The 14,122-nt window shown below is 48.2% G+C and overlaps 1 protein-coding gene across 2 annotated transcripts in view; it reads left to right on the top strand.

The window, feature by feature from the left end:
- Positions 1 to 14,122, top strand: part of SMC4 (structural maintenance of chromosomes 4) — a 37,032-nt gene that overhangs the window by 17,832 nt on the left and 5,078 nt on the right. For both annotated transcript variants that reach the window (XM_064720997.1, XM_064720995.1), the window contains exons 7-20: positions 253 to 380; positions 597 to 737; positions 1,777 to 1,927; positions 3,759 to 3,923; positions 4,849 to 5,082; positions 6,348 to 6,533; positions 7,832 to 7,993; positions 8,129 to 8,354; positions 8,439 to 8,518; positions 9,403 to 9,555; positions 9,650 to 9,776; positions 10,422 to 10,611; positions 12,883 to 13,027; positions 13,931 to 14,104. In XM_064720997.1, coding sequence (XP_064577067.1) covers positions 253 to 380; positions 597 to 737; positions 1,777 to 1,927; positions 3,759 to 3,923; positions 4,849 to 5,082; positions 6,348 to 6,533; positions 7,832 to 7,993; positions 8,129 to 8,354; positions 8,439 to 8,518; positions 9,403 to 9,555; positions 9,650 to 9,776; positions 10,422 to 10,611; positions 12,883 to 13,027; positions 13,931 to 14,104 — 2,262 coding nt within the window. The remainder of the gene's footprint in view (positions 1 to 252; positions 381 to 596; positions 738 to 1,776; positions 1,928 to 3,758; positions 3,924 to 4,848; positions 5,083 to 6,347; positions 6,534 to 7,831; positions 7,994 to 8,128; positions 8,355 to 8,438; positions 8,519 to 9,402; positions 9,556 to 9,649; positions 9,777 to 10,421; positions 10,612 to 12,882; positions 13,028 to 13,930; positions 14,105 to 14,122) is intronic.

Genomic DNA, 14,122 nt, shown 5'->3' with positions numbered 1-14,122 from the left:
ATGTGTCTGTGGTAAATCCTGTAGCAGACTTGTTTTGAAAACAAACATCACCTATAGTTGTAGGACTGAAATTAAAAATGGCTTCAGAAGGCTGAGATAAAGGAAATCACCATAAAATTGCCTTGCAGGGGTAATTCCTGGTACCATTTTTCCAGAGCATTCACGTCCTACAAAGGGTTTGGAATTTTTCTCCTCATGGTTTCCCCCTGTAGTGCTGGCCCTGCCTCAGCTCTGCCCCTCTGTTCTCTCCAGTTAAACCGAGTTAAACTGGTGGAGAAAGAAAAAGATGCCTTGGAGGAGGACAAGAACAAAGCCATTGAGTTCCTGTGCTTGGAAAACCAAATAGTGAAGGAAAAGAATCAGATGTGTCAATATTACATGTGAGTAATTAGGAGGCTTTGGGTTGGCTTTAATGTGGTGGGGCTGCTGTTAAACTTGGATTCAGTATCTCTAATTAGAAATATTTTCCATTTCTAACTCCAAATTATTGTTAATTTTTGATATTTTACATAATTCTGTTGTTAGACTGAGAATTGGAACTAGAGATTCATGGTGAAGATGGAGAAAAGTGAGAATTTATTGTTTTATTTTCCTAGCCATGACCTAAAGAAACGAATTAATGACCTGGAAATGCAGAAGGAGAAAATTAATGAAGAAACGAAAAGTATTAATGAGAAAAGCAGTAAAATTGCAGAGGAAACAAAAACCAAGAATAAAGCTTTGAAAGAACTTGAAAAGTGAGTACTTTAGGGATGTGTAATACTGTTTTACATGTTCCCCACCAAAAAATTAAATTATCTGATGACCAGACTCACTTCTGGTACATCTAAATACACAAAGAAGCATTTAAATTAATGTGCAAAAATCAATTAAATGCATAAAACCAAATTAAATGCACAAAAATAAATTAAAGCAAATTCACACAGGTTATGGATAAGGTTCACAATTACAATAAGGAAATGTCTGATCTTTTTAATAGATTTAAAATATTTCTTTATATTGACTGTACAAAAAAAAGAATTAGTAAATGCTTTTTATATTTACAACCCTAATGCTTAGGGACACGAATTTGGCAATTTTTCCCTGGTTTCCTCATGAATCATTTCTGCATAAATTGTGTTAAAATTGCTTTGCCTGGGTGCTGATCCCCAATCCAGCTGCAAAATATTGACCTGCTCATCCTCAGGGAATACTAGGGAGAGATGGGAATTTTCAATTCTGTCAAGAAAAAATGAAAATTTCTGAAAATATATTTAATATTGCTTGGGTAGTTGATCTTTTTTTTATTGGAACATTGTTTTTCCAGGGAAAATACTGGGAATATTGGATATTGTTAATTACAAAACCTGAGTAATGTTAGCTTAAATTCTCCATGTTGACTTATTAAAGCAACATTAATAAGCCTTATTTTTATACTAAATTATTAAAGATTAATATTAAATAATTATTTATATTTTAATTATTAATTAAAAATAATTATTTTTATATAATTTTATATATAATTTTATATATATTTTATAATTTTTTATAATTTTATATATATAATTTTATATATTAATTTTATATATTTTATATAATTTATATAATTTTATATAATTATATATATATAATTTTATATAATAATTAATTTTATTAATTTATTAATATATAATTTTATAAAATTTTATATATAATTTTATATAATTTTATATAATTTTAAATAATTTATAAAATTAATTATTATTTAATATATAAAAGCATTAAATAATTATTTTTTCTTTTTTTTATTTTCTCTAGAAAATGCAATACAATTACAAAGTTCATACAGGAAAACAAAGAAAAATTCTCTGAGCTGGATTTGCAGGATGTGAAATTGAGGGAGAAACTCAAACATGCCAAGAGCAAGGCTAAAAAACTGGAGAAGCAGCTTCAAAAGGAGAAGGAAAAGGTAAAGGGGCTTGGATCAGCTGGATTGGCTTGGAAAAGTGTTGGAGATTTTTTCAGGAATGGCTTGGAAGGAGTAAAATTCTCACAGCCTGTTTCTGTGAGAACCAGAAGTTCTCAGGTTGTTTTTAATTACAAGTAAAAGTGACAAACATGAAGGCCTTGAGAACCTTGCATACCAGAGTTCTCAGGCAGCTTTCTCATAACAAGTAGATATTTTATCTTTGGCTGTTTTGGGAAAGCAAAAATAATTTTGAGAACCCAAATCTTGGTATTGGAAACATAAGGAGGGGTTGGTGTGTTATCTCTGACCTATTGTGAGCTCGGGTTTGCAATATGCATGAACTTAATTAACACGGTTATAAAAAGTGATTGATTGATTGATGAATAAACCGGAGTGATGCTGATCAATAAGAGTAGATCTCTCCCTCCAAGTGCAATAAATTGTGGAGAAGGTGGTATTGGAATAGGAATCCCAGTATAACCAGTTAGATGGTGCCTGGGCCAGTCTGACCCTCGCTGCTGGGCCAAAGGCAGCACTGTGGTGCTTTACCCCAGAGATACCTTGGCTGCTGGAGATTGCAGCAGGGCACTGAACAAGTCCAGGCTTGTCAGGAACTCCGTTTACCTCAGGAGAGAGAGCTTCTGGTGATGGTGAGGAGAAAAGGAGAGGATTCTGCTGGAGGGTTGTTGTGGTGTGTTGCAATGTCCTGTTTTACCTTCTCCCTTCCCCCTCGCCCCTCGCTGAGTGTGCCCTGGCAATCAGGCTGACATCCCAGCAAGGCGTCGTGTGATTGGTCAAGTTCAAAGGATGCTCCTCAGGCCTGGGGGACATTGGATAGGTGTCCCCAGTCCCTTGAGACCCTGCCCCTTCACCTGGTTGGTGGCTCACCTGTCCCCTCCCCTTCCCCTGCCCTGAGCTTAAAATGTTAATGAGACCATGTGGCCTCATTCGGTAGCAGCAGTGGCCCCGGTGCAGACACCTCTGTACCCATGGAATAAACATCTGGCAACCCTCCAGCAGAATCCTCTCCTTTTCTCTTCACCATCGCCAGAAGCTCTCTCTCCTGAGGTAAACGGAGTCCTGACAAGCCTGGACTTGTTCAGTGCCCTGCTGCAATCTCCAGCAGCCAAGGTATCTCTGGGGTAAAGCACCACAGTGCTGCCTTTGGCCCAGCAGCGAGGGTCACACTGGCCCAGGCACCATCTAACTGGTAATACTGGGATTCCTATTCCAATAGAGGGTTATATCCAGATGTTTATTCCATGGTTACAGAGGTCTGAACCGGGGCAATTCCTCCAACAGAATGGAGGCCGCATGGTCTCATTAACCTTTTAAGCTCAGGGCAGGGGAGGGGAGGGGACAGGTGAGCCACCAACCAGGTGAAGGGGCAGGGTCTCAAGGGACTGGGGACACCTATCCAATGTCCCCCAGCCTGAGGAGCATCCTTTGAACTTGACCAATCACACGACGCCTTGCTGGGATGTCAGCCTGATTGCCAGGGCACACTCAGCAAGGGGGAAGGGAGAAGGTATAGGCACACCTGGGAAGGGACCCGGAAGTTTAAAACAGGACATTGCAACACACCACAACAAGGTGGGAAGGGCACAAAGAAGGTGGGAAATGGGGTTGGAATTGTTTTCATTGGAATTGTTGGAATTGTTGAAATGGGAAGCCATGGAATGAGCCCGAGGGTTGTTTGGTGCTCACTGAGCGCAGCCATCGCTCCGTGAGTGCGGTCGGTGATGGAGCTGGGTCACCCCTGGTCCCTGGGGCAGGAGGGGCTCAGGGATCACTCCCAGGCCAGGGGAGGCTCAAGGTCCTTCCTGTGCAGGTGCAGGAGCTCAAGAACGTCCCCTCCAGCAACAGCAAGGCCATCGAGGACGCCACGGCCAAGAGGGAGCTGCTGGCAAAGGCCAAGGACAAGGAGGAGGCCAAGCTGAGGCAGGTCCTGGCCAGCCTGCAGGAGGAGACCAAGGAGATCCAGAAGGAGAAAGAGGTTTGGACAGGCAGGAGTCACCCACCTCTGCTGAAGGAAACCAGCACCAGGCACTTGTAAAATGCCATTTAGTGACAATTCCACTGTTCTCAGGGTAGCTCAGAGGAGCCTCAGTGGGAAAGTATCTTACTTACTTGGCTTGGAAAAGTGTTGGAGATTTTTTCAGAAATGGCTTGGAAGGCAGCTGTGAGGAGTAAAATTCTCACAGCCTGTTTCTGTGAACAGCAGAGGTTCTCAGGTTGTTTTTGATTACAAGTAAAAGTGACAAACATGAAGGCCTTGAGAACCTTGCATACCAGAGTTCTCAGGCAGCTTTCTCATAACAAGTAGATATTCTATCTTTGGCTGTTTTGGGAAAGCAAAAATAATTTTGAGAACCCAAATCTTGGTATTGGAAACATAATGGCTGCTTTTTAGGTGCTCAAACATCATCAAGTAGCTCATTCCTAGATGTAATATAAATAATACACTCTGATTTTCTGCCACCAAAATATTTAAGGCAATGGTGTTGCTTAAATAAATCAAGATATTCTGGAATGATCTGTTCCCAGCCTTTCCCACACTGACTGTGAATTAATGAACAACCACTTTAACATTTGGTTATTGGTGGTGGTGTTCAGTGCCTGGAGGCTGGAAATTTATCCTGTAAATTTGCAGGGTTATTTTGTGTCCTTGAAAAGGTGGATTCTCCATGGATTTGGGCTGTCATTTAGCTCAGTGTGTGGGAGGAAATGATTTGAGGAAAGCTTGCACAGAAGTGCTCTGTGATAACTCCCTGATGTTCTTCATAACTGGGAAAATCCTTGTTAAATTCCCAGCCATTCATGTTGATTAGTGCAGAAATGCTGCTTCCCCTGAGAGCAGAGGTGTTTGCTGCTGCCAGGGCTGGAATGGCCGTGCCATGCCCTGTTCCCTGTGCCTGCAGGCCAAGGAGAAGGAGCTGATGGAGTTCAGCAGGGAGGTGACCGAGAGCCGCTCCAACATGGAGATAGCGCAGTCGGAGCTGGAGCTCTACCTGAGCAAGCACAACTCTGCCCTGGCCCGCCTCAGGCAGGCCCAGGAGGCGCTGGGCAGCACCTCCAGCACCCTGAGGGACAGGAAAGCTGCCATCAAAGACATCGCTGCCAAACTACCCCAGGCTGAGCAGCAGCTCAAGGAGGTGAGACCTGGCTTCCCCACCTCATTCTGAGTCACACACTGACCAAAGGCAATGATCAGGGTGAAAACAAACCATGACCCAAAAGCTGTTTTCTAATACTCACGTTGCTGGTGGAGCAAATCCTGGATTTCACACTTACTTTGTTAAGCCAATGTTGGCTTAACTGAAATCCCACATATCCCTGCAAGGGAACAGATTTAATTTGACTCTGAGACGTGGCTGCATTCCTGAGCCTCCTTCAGGTGCTGAGGCCCTGGCACAGGTGTCCCAGTGTCCCTGCTGGTGTCCCAGTGTCCCTGCTGGTATCCCAGTGTCCCTGCTGGTGTCCCAGTGTTCCTGCTGAGATCCCAGTGTCTGTCCCTGCTGGTGTCCCAGTGTCCCTGTTGGTGTCCCAGTGTTCCTGCTGGTGTCCCAGTGTCCCTGCTGGTATCCCAGTGTCCCTGCTGGGTATCCCAGTGTCCCTGCTGGTGTCCCAGTGTCCCTGCTGGGTATCCCAGTGTCCCTGCTGCTGTCCCAGTGTCCCTGTTGGTGTCCCAGTGTCCCTGCTGGGTGTCCCAGTGTCCCTGTTGGTGTCCCAGTGTCCCTGCTGCTGTCCCAGTGTTCCTGCTGAGATCCCAGTGCTCCTGCTGTGATCCCAGTGTCCCTGTGGGTCCCAGTGTCCTCTGGTGTTCCCAGTGTCCCTGTGGTCCCAGTGTCCCTGCTGGTGTCCCAGTGTCCCTGCTGCTGTCCCAGTGTCCCTGCTGGTTCCCAGTGTCCCTGCTGGTGTCCCAGTGTCCCTGCTGGTGTCCCAGTGTCCCTGTTGGTGTCCCAGTGCTCCTGCTGGGTGTCCCTCCATCCCTGTCCCCAGTCCCTCTCCAGCTCTCCTGGAGCCCCTTCAGGCCCTGCCAGGGCTCTGAGCTCTCCCTGGATCCTTCTCCTCTCCAGGAGCCAGGGAATGGCTCCCAGTGCCAGAGGGCAGGGATGGGTGGGAGATTGGGAATTGGGAATTCCTGGCTGGGATGGATTCCCAGAGCAGCTGTGGCTGCCCCATCCCTGGCAGTGCCCAGGCCAGGCTGGATGAGCTTGGAGCAGCCTGGCACAGTGGGAGCTGTCCCTGCCATGGCTGGGGTGGCACTGGAGGAACTTTGATGTCCCTCCAACCCAAACCATTCTTTGAATTTCACTTCCTGCTCCTCAATCATTCCCCAAAGAACAAAACCATGCCATTGCAGGCTCCCTGAATCCAGTAGATTTTGGGAGGCTGAGCCGATGTCTTTGACCCCCAGAAAGAGAAGGCTCTGGAGAAGCTGGGAAGGGAAGAATCCGGGGCCAAGGATCTCGTGCGAAACCTGCGGCGAAAAGTAGAGGAGGCCAAAAGTTCTTTAGCGCAGAGCCGCAGCCGAGGGAAGGTGCTGGAGGCTCTGCTGCAGCAGAGGAAGTGCGGCAACATCCCCGGCCTCTATGGCAGGCTGGTGAGTGACAGAGGAGCTGAGGGGGTTCCTGGCATGGAGTGTGGGGTGCCCACTTCCCTGGCATCAGGGTTTGGAGAGGGATGCCCACTCCCTGGCATCAGGGATTCAGAGAGGGATGCCTCACTTCCCTGGCATCAGGGATTTAGAGAGGGATGCCCACTTCCCTGGCATCAGGGATTTAAAGAGGGATGCCTCACTCCCTGGCATCAGGGATTTATTTAGAGAGGGATGCCTCACTCCCTGGCATTAGAGTTTAGAGAGGGATGCCCACTTCCCTGGCATCAGGGATTCAGAGAGGGATGCCCACTTCCCTGGCATCAGGAGTTTAGAGAGGGATGCCCACTTCCCTGGCATCAGGGTTTGGAGAAGGATGCCCACTTCCCTGGCATCAGGGATTTATTCAGAGAGGGATGCCCACTTCCCTGGCATTAGGGTTTGGAGAGGGATGCCCACTTCCCTGGCATCAGGGTTTGGAGAGGGATGCCTCACTCCCTGGCATCAGGGATTCAGAGAGGGATGCCCACTTCCCTGGCATCAGGGATTTATTTAGAGAGGGATGCCCACTTCCCTGGCATCAGGGATTTAGAGAGGGATGCCTCACTTCCCTGGCATCAGGGATTCAGAGAGGGATGCCCACTTCCCTGGCATCAGGGATTTATTCAGAGAGGGATGCCCACTCCCTGGCATCAGGGATTTAGAGAGGGATGCCCACTTCCCTGGCATCAGGAGTTTGGAGAGGGATGCCCACTTCCCTGGCATCAGGGATTTAATTAGAGAGGGATGCCCACTTCCCTGGCATTAGAGTTTAGAGAGGGATGCCCACTTCCCTGGCATCAGGGTTTGGAGAGGGATGCCTCACTCCCTGGCATCAGGGATTTATTTAGAGAGGGATGCCCACTTCCCTGGCATCAGGGTTTGGAGAGGGATGCCCACTTCCCTGGCATCAGGGATTCAGAGAGGGATGCCCACTTCCCTGGCATTAGCAGTTTGGAAAGCAGAGCTGTAAATCCTGTGGACTTGCTGTAAAATCAAATATTTTTCAGTTCTTTCTGAGCAATGTTGGTTTAAAATACTGAAAATTCCGAGCTGAGTTTTTCATTCCTGGGGCACATCAGTGTCATTGTAAAAGTGCTGTATTTTGTATTCTGCACTTTTTGTCCAAGGAGAATTATCTCTGCTGCAGAAAAATGAGTTTATTCAGATTTTAAGAATTGCATTCATGGATTTAGTGGGCCACAAGTCAGAGACAGCTCAGGTGGCAGCTGATGAGTGTTTGCCCCTCGTCCCTCCATCCTCAGGGGGACCTGGGAGCCATCGATGACAAATATGACGTGGCCATTTCCTCCTCGTGTGGGGCCTTGGACCACATTGTTGTGGACACCATTGACACTGCCCAGGCCTGTGTGAACTTCCTGAAGGCTGGAGGCATTGGAGTCGCCACCTTTATAGCCCTGGACAAGGTGAGAAACAAATCATTTTACTGTTAATTACACTCTAATTGTGTTTCTTGTAAAGCCTTACCATGCCATAGCATAACAGGATGAGCTCAGGATTTTTCCCAAAGATTGATTCCTTGATTTCCCCTGTGGGTGCAGATGGCTGTGTGGGAAAAGAAAATTGAGAAGATCCCAACCCCTGAGAACGCGCCCCGGCTCTTTGACCTGGTGAGGGTGGAGGACGCCCAGGTTCGCCTGGCCTTCTACTTCGCTCTCAGGGACACTCTGGTGGCCAAGAACCTGGAGGAGGCCACCAGAATTGCATTCCAGAAGGAGAAAAGGTGGAGGGTGGTCACCCTGCAGGGACAGATCATCGAGGTGTCAGGTACTGAGCTCCACTGGGAGCCCTTTGTGGGTGATACCACAGCCCAAGGAGCGCTCTGAGCTCTTCTCATCCCTTTTGCTGTAGGAACCATGACTGGTGGGGGAGGAAAGGTCATGAAGGGCAGAATGGGCTCCTCAGTCGTGATGGATATCTCAGAAGAAGAGGTGAGTACAGCAGGGAAATGCAATTCCAGCAGAATTTGGGCAGTTCTGACACACATGTGTGCTTTTAAAGCACCGTGAGCAGGAGCATTCTGGGATGGAAGGTAATGATGAATGTTTCCAAAGCCAACACTCCAAATGTTGGCAGAGGTTAGAGGGCTTTGAGGAGCATCAGGGATGCAGGGGCTGCCCAGGGAGGTTTGGGGACAGGGTGGTGACAGGCACAGGCTGCACCCCTTGCTTGGAGGGCTCTGCCAGCCCAGGGTGCTGGGATTATTCTGTGATTATTCAGCCCATCACTGAATTCAGCCTCACAGTGCTCCTGGAGGGCTCTGCCACCCCAGGGTGCTGGGATTATTGTGTGATTATTCAGCCCATCACTGAATTCAGCCTCACAGTGCTCCTGGAGGGCTCTGCCAGCCCCAGGGTGCTGGGATTATTCTGTGATTATTCAGCCCATCACTGAATTCAGCCTCACAGTGCTCCTGGAGGGCTCTGCCAGCCCCAGGGTGCTGGGATTATTCTGTGTTTGTTCACAGCCCAGCCCATCACTGAATTCAGCCTCACAGTGCTCCTGGAGGGCTCTGCCAGCCCCAGGGTGCTGGGATTATTCTGTGTCTGTTCACAGCCCAGCCCATCACTGAATTCACCCTCACAGCCTTGACACCATTTTGGCAGAGCAGCATGCAGTTTGCTTTTCCTTCTGAATTCCATTTAGGTTTTCATCTGGAGCTGCTGCTCTTGTTTCTCACTGGTGTTCCCAGCACTCAGAATCCCCAAGCTGAAGTTTTCACTCCACTTTCTCCTGTGTTTAAAGAGCACAGGGATGAGCCCTGCCTTGGTTTGGTCACGGTGCCATCAGTAAATGCTCCTGTGGTTGTGTGCAGATCAGCAGGATGGAATCCCAGCTGCAGAGGGATTCCATGAGAGCCGTGCAGTGCGAGGAGGAGAAATCCCAGCTGGAGGAGGCCATCAGGAAACTGCAGCAGGAGATCCGGGAGATGAGGAACACCTCGGAGAAATACACAGCCAGCATCCAGGTGGGCACCCCGAGCCTTGCCAGCCCCACAGAGCCCTGGCTGCCCTCAGGGAGCTGCCAGGGATGGATTCCAGCCCACTTTGTGCTCCCTGCAGGGATTTTCTGAGCAAGAAACGGATCTCAAAAATCAAATCAAGGAACTGGAAGCCAACGTCGCTGCTGCTGCTCCGGACAAAACCAAGCAGAAGGAGCTGGAAAAAGCCCTCGATGGTTATAAAAAAGGTACATTTTGTGAGAGGGGATTTGAGATAAATGATGTAGTAATCTCTTTTAGCAATAGAGGAAGGAATGGGTTTGGGTTTGTGCTTCAGTTCCCTGTCTTGGTTTGGGACCTCGTTTTTCTAAGGTGTTTCTAGAGATCAGAAAGTAAAACCTCTTTTCTTTGTAATTGCTCAAGTTCAGAAAGTAAAACCTCTTTTCTTTGTAATTGCTCAAGTTCATGTTTTAGTCAAGCTAAAGCAAACATGAATTTCAGCATTTTGTTTCTTTGCTTAGAGATTTTTGTGGTTGTATCACATATTCATAGGGAAAGTTAGTTTAAGTAGGGGTAAGAATTGTTAATGAGGAGGCACTGATACAAAAGGCAAGTGAAGGTTTTTGCTTTCTAACCAGGCTCTGCCATGATCTTTAAAATAAATCCCTGTCTTGTGTGTGGGAACAGCTCCCTTTTGTGCAGTGATAACCACACATTCACACCAGCTCCTGGGAAATGCTGGTGGCCACTTCTTAAAATTTACCTTTTGAGCAGCTTCTCATTGATTAAATGCCAAGAATGAGCTTGGGGTAAGCTCTGAGGCTCCCCTCCTGCACTGGAGCAGTCTGTGTGCGTGAGGGAATCCTGATTTGAGAGATCCCCTCCTCACACAGTGCATGAGCGCGTGGCTGAGAGGGCCGGCAGGATGGAGGAGGAGGTGAAACGGCTGCACCAGCTCATCATGGACACCCACAACCAGAAACTGAAGGCCCAGCAGGACAAAATTGATCAGATTGATAAAGAGATGGATGAATGTTCCTCAGCCATCACCAAGGCCCAGGTGGCAGCCAGGACTGCAGACAGGTACAGGGCAGCCTCAGGCTGGGCTGTGCTAACTGGGGCTCAGGGAGGGAAAGGGAGGTCAAATTTTGTACTTTGTAATGGTTTAAGTGTCACACTTAATCAGCATTTCTCTAGTGTTTGCCTGAATGATTTCTTTAATATTGCCTAAACTGCAATATTCAGGATAAAGTCCAAAACAGCACTTGATTGGATGTGCTGGAGCAGTTCAGATCTGAAGGGACTGATTTTATTAGGAGCTGTTCTGTCAGGAAATAAAATGGGATGTATTTTTTATGGGAGCTCACCACTCCATAGAGATTCCAAACTGTGAAGGAAGAAACGAAGCCATTTAGTGAGGCCTGGCTGCTGAGGAAGATAACTCTGTTTTCCTGGGGTCCCTCTGGAGTGGGCAGCTGGTGCCTGAGGCAGCTCCTCCTTGTTGCCTTGCTGTTGTAGTGTGTTGTTAAGTTTCTTGTGTTATTCCCCCAATTTATGTATTGTTCTCCCCTATTATGTGTAAAATGGTTTCGTTCCCCCAGTTTTTCCCGCCACTGCTAGCCTGTCAGCTAAGTTGCCATAGTAACCGCTATTCATAGTTGCCGATGTGTAATTGCTCCTCCCCTGGTTTCCCTTATAAGTGAAAGTTGTTTCCTCCCTGGGTCCAGTCAATCACTCCCTTCCTCCTCCCAGGTTTCGAGAACCTTCTCCTCTCTGGAGATGGTGGCTGGCTGGGGTCCCAGGACACCTCCTTTACCTTTTGATTATTGGTCTCCATGGAGTGTCAGTTCTGTGAAGTTCATCCCCTCACCTTTCCCGATTGGTTCCGCCTGTACCCACCCCCCTCCTTTATAATCCTGTTTCACCCCCTATGGAGAGACTTTTTCCCGGTTGGTTTCCCGGTGTTTGGATCCCGCAACACCTTCAATAAACCGATGTTTAACCCCCGGGAAATGGTCAGCTCCGTTCCTCCCCTATACCAGCGGTGTGAGGCACAGCCCGAGGCCCTCAGACGCTGAGGGGTCCTGGCCAGGAATTGCAGAGGGGCGTCGGCCTTTCGCCCTCAGCAGCCGGACTCTAAACTTCGGGCCACATATGCCCCCCTCTGCACCCCTCCTTTATAATCCTGTTTCACCCCCTATGGAGAAACTTTTTCCCGGTTGGTTTCCCCGCGTTTGGATCCTGCAACACCTTCAATAAACCGATGTTTAACCCCCGGGAAATGGTCAGCTCCGTTCCTCCCCTATACCAGCGGTGTGAGCCAGCCCGCAGCCAGCACAGCCCGAGGCCCTCAGACGCCGAAGGGAGCTGGCCAGGAATTGCAGAGGGGCGTCGGCCTTTCGCCCTCAGCAGCCGGACTCTAAACTTCGGGCCACATATGCCCCCCTCTGCACCCCTCCTTTATAATCCTGTTTCACCCCTATGAAAAACTTTTTCCCGGTTGGTTTCCCCATGTTGGATCCCGCAACACCTTCAATAAACCAATGTTTAACCCCCGGGAAATGGTCAGCTCCGTTCCTCCCCTATACCAGCGGTGTGAGCCAGGCACAGCCAGCACAGCCCGAGGCCCTCAGACGCTGAGGGGTCCTGGCCAGGAATTGCAGAGGGGCGTCGGCCTTTCGCCCTCAGCAGCCGGACTCTAAACTTCGGGCCACATATGCCCCCCTCTGCACCCCTCCTTTATAATCCTGTTTCACCCCCTATGAAAAAACTTTTTCCCGGTTGGTTTCCCCGTGTTTGGATCCCGCTACACCTTCAATAAACCGATGTTTAACCCCCGGGAAATGGTCAGCTCCGTTCCTCCCCTATACCAGCAGTGTGAGCCAGTCCGCAGCCAGCACAGCCCGAGGCCCTCAGACGCTGAGGGGAGCTGGCCAGGAATTGCAGAGGGGTGTCGGCCTTTCGCCCTCAGCTAGTCAGACTTTAAACTTCGGGCCACGTACACCCCCCTCTGCACCCCTCCTTTATAATCCTGTTTCACCCCCTATGAAAAAACTTTTTCCCGGTTGGTTTCCCCACGTTGGATCCCGCTACACCTTCAATAAACCGATGTTTAACCCCCGGGAAATGGTCAGCTCCGTTCCTCCCCTATACCAGCGGTGTGAGCCAGTCCGCAGCCAGCACAGCCCGAGGCCCTCAGACGCCGAAGGGCGCTGGCCAGGAATTGCAGAGGGGCGTCGGCCTTTCGCCCTCAGCAGCCGGACTCTAAACTTCGGGCCACATATGCCCCCCTCTGCACCTTGCTGTGCTCCTGGGGTGATTCCTGGAGGTCACAGAGCCCCCTGTCCCCGGCAGGAACCTGAGGAAGTGCGAGGAGGCTCTGCAGCACACGGAGAAGGAGATGGAGGAGAACGAGAAGGAGATGGTCACACTGACAGAAGAGATGACAGCGCTGGAGGACAAAGCCACCCAGGTGATGAACGAGTGCAAGCAGGCTGAGGTGAGTGCTGGGATTTCCCTGGGCTCCAGGGAAATCAGGGACAGGGCCAAATATCAGATATCCCATTCTCTCTGCAGAGCAGCCAGGCCCTGGCAATGGGGTATTGGCATCTTTTATACTCACCTGATGAAATTATCCTGACCCAGTTCAGCAAACACTCATCAGCTGCCACCTGAGCTGTCTTTGACTTGTGTCCCCCTAAATCCATGAATGCAATTCTTAAAATCTGAATAAACTCATTTTTCTGCAGCAGAGATAATTCTCCTTGGACAAAAAGTGCAGAATACAAAACCAGCACTTTTACAATGACACTGACGTGCACCAGGAATGAAAAACTCAGCTCTGAAATTCCAGTATTTTAAAACACCAGCTCTCCCCAAACAAATTGCTGGGTTTCTTAAGCATAAAATTTTTCTTACACATAAAAACTTTGTTAAACGTAAAACTTTCCCAGTTATGTGGGATTTTAGTTTCCCATCTAGATTTCTGTGAGAGAGGGAAAACCAGGATGGCTGAAATGCTTTCAGATACATCCAAGATTTGATGTAGGGAAAACCAGGATGGCTGAAATGCTTTCAAATACATCCAAGATTTGATGTAGGGGAAACCAGGATGGCTGAAATGCTTTCAAATACATCCAAGATTTGATGTATTTCTCTAATTAGCTAAAAATGAGTGTAGGACCTGTTTGATCCAGATCTGGAATGAAAATACCAATTGCAGCATTTTCTCAGTCATTCCAGAATTCAGGGATCAGCTATAAATCTAAGAATATTTATTTGTTTCCATCCATAGCTGTGAATAAATTAAGTGAAAACAGACTTTTCACCCAAAAAAGGGGTAGACTTTTATAGGTAATTGATTAATGCCCTTTTTGGGGGTATTTGCCATTTTTCTATTCAGGAAGCTTTGCCAGCAGTGCAGGAGGAGCAGAAGAATTTACTCCAGGAGATGAAAACTATTCAAGATGCTGAGCATGCCCTTCAGAGTGAAGCTCTGAGCATCAAGCTGAAAATTGACCAGATTGACAACCACATTTCCACCCACCAGGGAAAGCTGAAATACTGGCAGAAAGAGGTCAGAAATGCTTTTGTT

The sequence above is a fragment of the Zonotrichia leucophrys genome, chromosome 9 (assembly GCF_028769735.1).
Source record: "Zonotrichia leucophrys gambelii isolate GWCS_2022_RI chromosome 9, RI_Zleu_2.0, whole genome shotgun sequence".
Taxonomy (NCBI): Eukaryota; Metazoa; Chordata; class Aves; order Passeriformes; family Passerellidae; genus Zonotrichia; species Zonotrichia leucophrys.
The sequence above is the reverse complement of the archived record's forward strand: the minus strand, read 5'-3'. Positions and strand labels throughout refer to the sequence as shown.